The sequence below is a fragment of the Populus euphratica genome, unplaced genomic scaffold (genome assembly GCF_000495115.2).
Source record: "Populus euphratica unplaced genomic scaffold, PopEup_1.0 scaffold414.1, whole genome shotgun sequence".
Taxonomy (NCBI): domain Eukaryota; kingdom Viridiplantae; phylum Streptophyta; class Magnoliopsida; order Malpighiales; family Salicaceae; genus Populus; species Populus euphratica.
Genome location: NW_011500038.1, coordinates 178,918 through 187,976, shown reverse-complemented (window position 1 = coordinate 187,976; position 9,059 = coordinate 178,918). Strand labels below are relative to the sequence as shown.

General features: G+C 32.7%; 1 protein-coding gene across 1 annotated transcript; it reads right to left on the bottom strand.

The window, feature by feature from the left end:
* Positions 1-6,189: 6,189 nt before the first annotated feature.
* On the bottom strand, positions 6,190-7,371 carry LOC105107172 (NAC transcription factor 29-like). The gene has a single exon (XM_011001003.1). It carries the CDS (start codon positions 7,369-7,371, stop codon positions 6,190-6,192), a length of 1,182 nt encoding a protein of 393 aa, XP_010999305.1.
* Positions 7,372-9,059: the final 1,688 nt, after the last annotated feature.

The window sequence follows — 9,059 nt, the reverse complement described above, 5'->3', positions numbered from 1 at the left end:
TATTGTTAGTTTTAAGAATTGATTGCAGGGATGATGATTCGCAGTTCTAAGAAAATAAATGACTCTTTTATCTTAATGATAGACCTTAAAGTATAAGCTTGAATTATGTTTTTGTATTTAAAGACAGGTATATCATTATAGGTTAAACCACCCTAGTTTTTAGTAATTAAAGTACTTGTTTCTTAATTTATTTTTTTAAAAAAGTCCATCTTCTTTTCAATATAAAATTTTTCAACTTACTAAATGATTAGTACTTAAAAGTGTATTTTTATCAAGGTTTTATATCATCATTTTGTACTTGAAGTATCAATAACTCTTTAATTAAAACATGTTTTATAATAACATATCTAATAATATAAGATACCTTTAATTTATGGTAAATGTTCATTTTAAATGCAGGCCTATAAAATAAATGAAAGGATTGATTAATGAGTTTAAGAATTGAAATTGAAAGGACAAAGAGATGACAAAACTTAGAAAAGAGATGTTAGTGTAGTCCAAGCCGGAATACTGTTCAGTAATTGGGTCATATCTTGAGCTGTAGATCTCGGATTTAGGACTAGTTTATATGGATGGAAAGGTAATACATAGGCTTACAAATTTTATATGGAGCCCAAGATTTAAAAAGATCATTTTCAAGTCCAAATTGTAGTAACAATAAAGAAGTTTGAAAATGTCCTACAACCCGAGTACTGTTTAGTGTTTGACCCATATCTGGAGTTCTAGAAGTTCAAATGACCTCTATTTTTTTTTTGGAAAACTAAGACAATTTTCTTCAACTTTCATGTTTCAAGTGGTTCCAATTCTAACATTATCAATGACATTTTGGACAGATAAGAGAAGATAAGGATTGTCATCAAGTTAAGAGTTGGCCACCCACTCATCAATTAGTCATCAAATCTATAGTTCCTAATTTTAGCCTATAAAAGGAGGCATTTATCATGCATTTAGACATCTTGGTCTCCAGATCAAGATCATACTCTTGCTTTCTCTCTTTGTATTTTTGTAATGTTTAAGTTTTATTTTCATTAATATCTTATTTATACCTTTCAATTTCGTTTCTTTACTTAGTTAACTTTTATTTTATTTATTTTTCTTTCTTTTATTATGTTTAGTTAAGTTTATTATGTCAAAGTGAAAAGGTTATACTAATGGTGTAAGAATAAGTATAGTGTAAACTTAACATAGACTTTAGTGTTTGATACTAACATGTTTTATATTTGTTATCTTATTCACTCTTTAATACTTTGCTTGTTAGATGACTAATCTAGATTTTTGTTATATAACACTTGGTATAACAAATTCTTGGCACTTTCATAGTCCATACTGTATGGTATACCGACACTTGAGCTATGAAAAGAACTTGATTTGTTGTTAACATAAGTTATAATCATGAATGCCTGACGGGATTTACAAGTATTAACATTAATTGAATAAGATAACTAATATAATCATGTTAACAATTTATAATCTGATTGAAACCTCCTTAGTATGTGGTTTCTAATTGAATAATAAGAGTTTATACTATACTTATTTGACATACCATTAATAGATCCTCTAACTTTGATATTTGTTGTTATCATTGTTTAATCCTTACGTTAATCTTCCATCTTAAAGTTCTCATTAACTTCTTTATTATTATTATTACTACTACTACTACTACTACTACTACTATTATTACTATTACTATTACTATTACTATTATTGTTATTGTTGTTGTTGTTGTTGTTATAGTTGTTGTTGTATTATTGTTATCTATAATTTATATAATTAATCTCTCTGTAGTTCGACCCCGATTTTGTAGAGTTATTTATTACTTCAACACTTTTGCACTTAGAAAAAGATATCAATCTTTTGGTCGTGTCACTAAATATCATTGTACATTTTTTTCCATGTAACTCTATAAACTGACTACACTATTTATTGTGATTCATAGTGATATCTAGGGTCATATAAAGCATCCATGTATTCTAGGAAAAAAAAATGGTTTGTGACATTTATTAATGATCACACAAGATTAAATTGGGTGTATTTAATAAAGAAAGAATTTGAAGTGGAAATAATTTTTTAAGTTTCTTACATCGTAGTACAAACCTAATTTCATTTTTTTTTAAAAAAAAATTGTGATATGATAATGATCAAGAATATTTCAAAACAATTTTAGGCAAAATTTTTTATGGAAAAAAATCTTCATTAAAACTAATGTGTTGACACTTTGGAACGAAATGGTATGGCCGAACAAAAAAAAAACATCTATTGGAAGTAGCTTGAACATTACTTTCTACTAGTAAGAAAACCTAAATACCTTTAAGGTAAAACTATTTTTACTACTATATATCTCATAAATAGAATGCCTCGTAAGGTTTTAAGATTTGAAACACCTTTCAATGTTTTTTATAAGTTTTATCAAACAAATTTGGCCTTTATGTTTTAACCACTAAAGATATTTGGTTTTACTACTTATATTCATATTCATAGTTAATCAAGAAATACTTAGCCCTAAGCCAAAAAAATATTTTGCTTATGCTCCCATCTAAAAAGTTTATAAATGTTTTGGACCTAATTCAAATAAAATAAAATAAAATCATAATAATAGATGTTACTTTTTTTGAATTACATATACGCCTCATCTTTAAAGGGAACGAAAACATAGATTCTTCTATGTCTATGTCTCATTTTTTTTCTTCAAACTAACGATTTACAATATGATATTTCTTTAATTGTGACCATTTAATCTAAAAATACAAATTGTGAACCAAGTCCTTTAGATACTGAAAACTCAGGTCTTCCTATAATGCATTGTCATGATCTTAACAAAAATGAAACATAAACTAAAATCACAACATTGATACAATTTGATGTTGTCTACTCATGACAAAGGACAATAAAAAAGAAAGATTAATCTAATTCTTTGCACTGCCCAAAATCTATAAACCCTTTAGGTAATTTCTTTAATAAATCAATACCGTATGTTTAGTTTATTTCAACGTTAAGTTTTAAGGTCTTCTAGTTCTAAACATAAGTTTGGTTCTAGTCTCGAGTTTAATGATTATGATATTTCCATTGTTATCTGTAAAGGCGTGAGGTCTTGCACCCAATATCCATTTTCTAATTATGTGTCACATGAAAACTATCAATTGTATTTCATGCCTTTACCTTACTATTGTTTTGTATGGATATTCCAAATATCGTACATAATGCTTTGAAAATTCCTAAATGGAAAAAAGGTGTATTTAAGAAGATAAAAGCTTTTTAAAAATGACATATGAGAGTTAGTTGATCCGCCAGGATAAAAGATAATTATAAGGTGCGAATGAGTATTTACAAAAGTCAGATGACTTCATAGAATAATATAAAGCTTGATTGATTATTAATGGATTCATATAGACCTATGATATTTATTACATGGAGACACAAATCTCAACTTTATGATAGTTCTTTTGTCATTTGCAATTAATTGCGATCAACCTCTACAACAGTTGGATAAAAAAAAATGCATTTCTTAACAAAGTCTTAGAAGAAAAGTATACGTGGATACACTCTCAGGATTTTGTGAAAGCTTGGTATCAAAGTGTGTAAATTGAAGATTTCTTTATATTGGTTAAAATAATCATCAAGAGCTTGGTTTGAGAAATTCATTTTGTTTGTTAATAATCAAAGGCATACTCAAGGACAAAAAAATGATCATACAAAGTTTATAAGACATTTACAAGATGGTAATAAAGCAATACTAATTATCTATGTAGATGATATAATTTTTATTGAGGTTGATGTACTTGAGATAAATCAATTGAAGTCTTCTCTCTCATTAACATTTGAAATTAAAGATTTAGAGTCTCTAAGGTATTTTTTAGGAATGAAGATTGTTAGGTTAAAGAAGGGAATCATTGTCTCTCAAGTAAAGTATGTCTTTTATCTATTTAAGGAAACTAGGATGAGTGATTGTAAGCTAGTAGATATTTCAATAGATCCGAATGAGAAACTTAAAGACGACAAGGAAAGTGATCTAGTGAATAAAACACATTATCAAAAGTTGGTGAGAAGGTTGATTTACTTATTACATACATGGCCTAATATTGTATTTATTGTGAATTTAGTAAGCTAGTTTAGATGGGACAAATTCATTCAATTACAGAAGATTCACATTAAGATACTGTACTTATATCTAGAAAAATATAATTATAAAGCTAATAGAAATTGACATAGATGATTGATAATGGAGTTATGTGCATACCTGCCATCTGTTCCTATTATCCAATAAATAGTTGATAATATGAAGTATATAGGCATTAATAGACATTTTATAAAAAAAAAAATCGATAGCAGAGCTCTCTGCATACCATTTATTTCAATTACCCAATAAATATTCAATTTCTTTATTAAAGAATTTCTTAGATCTATTTTTGAGTTTTTCATGAGTTGAGTATGATAGATATTTATATTTCAACTTAAAGAAAAAAAATATTAGATTTATAAGAGATAAAATAGAAAGTGATATTACAAATAAAATTTGGAATTAGTGTTTCTGATTTTTAGGAGTTTTTGTTTTCTTCTTTCTAGATTTGCTCTTTTATGTTTTGATTTCTTGATTTCGTGGGATTTGATGGTCTTATATCTTGTAGTAAGAAAGAAAATAATTCTTCTTCCAAAAACCTACAAACATAATCTTTTCTACCGGCGTGACCATTACCTAAAGACGAAACAGACGTTTTGTCCTGATAATTGTGTTGTTTTATGCCGAATTTATTCATTCATGTATTTTACTGATCGAGGTTGAATTTGCAGCAGGCTTTCCTTTTTATTATTTGTTACTTCTTTGATTGATAACAAGCAATTTGCATCATTTTCTGATCACAGTTTGCAAACTAAAGATCGCAGTTTGTGTTTATAATTGGTCTTTGTTATGGTTACTGAGGTTGCATCCAATATGCTACCTCCATGATTACAACAGAGTGGAAAAAGATGATACGCAACAAGCAAACTCAGTTCATGTATAATTTTCTCCCGTTTCTGCTTGGTAATCCTAAACAACTTAAAAGTTTAATTGGCTGTCTCAAATTTATATACTCAATGTTCCATTTCATTGCATGAACCTATTATGGCTTGCTGTGGAAGATCATCGAATCTCTTTTCTTAGCAAATGCAAAATTGCAGAGATCATGCCATTCGCTTGTCATTGCACTTGGATAGCTTTATCCGTCTGGGGATAAAACAGAGTGGTTTATTTCCACATCTGTCTATATTCTTTCAAATTGTTTCCATCAAATGCTATGAGCCTCACATCTAAACCAGTTCTACACTTCAATGTTTTGACGGTGAAGGAAAATTCCATGTCCGTGCCGTGCATGAACGCATGGTTGCACATTTGTGAACGCAAGTAAGTCCGGAACTTTCAAGATCATGAGCACGTTTGACTTGCGAAACGAAATATCGAAATTTTGGAACAGTGCTAGAACTTCAATATTCAGTGGTATTCGATATACAGTAAGTAGTTTTTTTTATTTTTGGTTAGGAAAAAAGATAATTTCTGAATATCCACATGATATATTCATTTGGAAAAAGTGGAGATAGCCGGCAGTTCATTGCTTAATTGCGTTGTTGAGAAAGGTCGAGTAGTCCTACTCAACATGTCCTAACCTTTTCATGCCTATGGCATGTGCTTAGAAGTTAGAAAGTAGCATAAACTAGGGTCAAAATCCGTACTTTTCATGCCTATTCCCTTCGTGATTTATATTGTGTCTAAAAGAAGTAACCCTTGATACAAACCTATGTAGTTGGAAAGGATGCGATTACTTTCAATAGGTTTGATCTGAGCAGAAATCCACAGAACTCTCGACAGGACAACAAGAACAAAAGTGAGTAATAAAACAGGATTTTATTAACAATTAACTCCTACAGTCTGCTACATTATAGTAACATAAACCCAAGGTTAATAGAATAAGACACCAGCACTAAAAAGATTGAACAGCCTACAGTTAATAAAAGGGGGATATTGCAATTTCTTTACATGTTAACAGACACTAATTAAGTAAAAAATAGAAAAAAGACTACAGCACTTCAGAAATATCTAAGCGCAGCTTCCTTGGATGTTAGCTGCTCTCATCTCGAGGAAAAGCAAAGTGAAGGACATGGAATCAATAGTAACTCCCCTTGTGGGAAGGGTTTGGAATTATCTGAATCTCATTTTCTTCAATCAGGCAAGTAATTTGCTTCTAGCAGCATTTGAGAAAATGACCCAGACCAATTGGTGAGGCTTGAATCGCAAACTCCATGTTCAAGACCATAATCAACAGCATCAGCAGTGCAGGTTCCATCCAGATCTGGTGTAGCCCGAACCCAACAAACGCTAGCCTCTGCTGTTGCTTGACTTGCTAGAACCCCATCTGCCTCATCATATCCACCACTAAAATCAATCATCTTATAACAGAAATCATCATCCTGTGTTGAGGCAGCTTCCCCATCATTTTCGACGCGCTCAACCTCAATTGACTGCAAGTTCTCTGTAGGATTAAATGCATATATAATTGGTTCGGGTGTAACATTACTCGTGGAAGTAATATCTGAATCATCAGCCATCAGATAACTTTCAAGATCCTGCACATTCTCAAAAGAAAAGCACTCAGAATGGTCGAATTCTGCCCAATTATCAAAGACCAGTTCAAGCTCCAAGTGCTGCTGTTGGTTTTCTACGGCCACATAGAAACCCATAATCTGTTGCTGACGTTGATCTAATTCATTGATCCTGGGCTTTTGCGGTATGGTGTTTGTTGCATCATCAACAATTTCACTGTCAGCATCCCTCTTCCTCTTTTTAGTTGTTGCGGTTGTTGTAGTTTGTACTGTCTCAGTGGAGTGGACTTCTTTCTTTCTCAATCGACACAGGACAATTTGTTCAGAAAGTGATGGCAGGCTGTACTCAAACATGAACCAGGAGCCATTCTGGTCAGATTTCGGATTTTGGTAAGTGAAAACCTTTCTGATGACAGAGACTTTGCAGTCGGGGTCGATGGAGACATTGAAAGGAGGGTCTTTGAACTCTTGATGCCATGTACCGGGCCCGCAGCTAATTTTGCGCACAAAGTTCCTCCCTTTCTTGGTGAGTTGAGTGAAGAAGAAGAGATCCTCGCCATGACGTTTGGGGAAGGATTCCCAGATTTGCCAAGGTTCTTTGGCATGGTCGCCAAAGATATGGGTATCTCTAATGGGAGTATGGATGGTGGTGAAGAGTTTAGGGTTTGTGATTCTAGGGTAGAGATAGAAACGGACTAGTTCTTCATCATCGGGATGGAAACGATAACCATGAGGTAGTTCAGGGGTTAGGGTTTCTGGTTTCTGCGTTACAAACTGTACCGTACTGCTATGTAACGACATAGCTGTCACTTGGAATTAAAGAAAGGTACGAGAATTAACAAGGAACAAAGTCGTACGTAGGAAATAAGGTAACTGTATTTACTTACAGAAACATCAAAGGGGAGAAACAAACTTTCTTTCTCGATGATCAAACACAGAGAGAACTTCTTGCTTACTTTCTCTAACTTCTTTCTTTAATTCTCCGTCATTGTAAAGAAAGAAATTGGTGGAAACAAGAGAGAAGATTATAAAACCAAACCCTAAAGATTTGCAGATAGAAAATCGGAAACACAAAATATCAAAGCGCGTAAGTATAAAGCCATGTCTTCCCACGCCAATTTATTTATAATAGGGTTTGTTGTTGAGGCGGTGGCGGTACAACGGTCACTAAGATTTTTGACAAGCTTCCAATTAATCTGTTGCTGACGTGGGAAAGGATCGCGAGGAGTCAGTGTACGGTACCGTACTACTTAACGTGTCGCTACTGCACGTGCAAAGGTATTGAGGGGGTGAATTGTGAGCAAATAAAGAAGAGAGACCAAAGCTTAACTTGATAAGTGGGTTTGCATTGGATGACTTTTGAGTCTTTAGGATTCGTGGGCTCTACAAACTAGTTTGTGGGCCCTAATAACAGGGACAATCTTTTTATGTTTTGCGAAAGGGGTAATGATTTGTTGACGATCGATGTGATTGATTGTCTTCGCTTAGGTTGTGGAAGATGATGGTGTAAGGAGAGGCCATTCTGAATTCGGTGCCGTGTTTGGTAACGGCAAACAATTCTTATTTTAGATTTCAAAATTCAGGTAAGAAAGTAAGAGTTGCTGGTTTCACTTTGAGTGTTACTCTTAGTTCATAGGTTTAGATTTCTTCCTGAATATTTCTCTTCATCTCATTCTCGCATAGGTTGTGGAAGATGATGATGTAAGGAGAAGCCATTCTGAATTTGATGCCGTGTTTGGTAACGGCAAACAATTCTCATTTTAGATTTCAAACATTCAGGTTAGTAATTAAGAGTGGCTGGTTTCACTTTGAGTGTTACTCTTAGTTCATAGATTTAGATTTCTTCCTGAATGTTTCTCTTCATCTCATTCTCGCAATATTGAAGGCTCCAGTGAATTTTTAGATTATTAGTGTGGAAAACCTGCAGCCAATTTGAGTCTCCATTGTAATTATGTCATTGGGATGCTTATGCATGAATCGTGGGTAATATATGGAATTCTGGGTTTGGTACAAGGAAGAGCCATGTTGTTTTTCTCCAACAAAGAGTGATTGGTTTTGTTTGTGGTGTCGTGGTTTGATGAACTGGTAGATGACTTGAGGTTTTTGGTTTCGCAGCAGGGGACATTGGAAGATCCCTCGAAGTATTTAAGGAACCACTAATTTCAATTATTCAGGTTATTATTATGTCCCTACGAGCTCTTCTTTTCTCGTGGAAATTATATTAATAAATCTATGTACTTCATGCTATAACTGATAAATTCGAGGCTGCCTACTGTAGACATGTATTTATCCTACTCCTAATTATCCTGTTGGAAAGGATCGGTGTAGGAAATTTGGTTGGTGAGAAGGGGAAAGGCTTTTACACTTGACTTTTTAAGTGCTTGATAAAATGCCGAATTGGAGGAACATAATATTCAATTAGCAGCCAACACAAATAATGTAGAGGAAAACAATCAGTGATAAAGAGGGAAAGAAGAACGTGAGTGTAG

Coding starts and splice junctions, on each gene's coding strand:
- LOC105107172 (XM_011001003.1), bottom strand. CDS start 7,371: ATGTCGTTACATAGCAGTACGGTACAGTTTGTAACGCAGAAACCAGAA.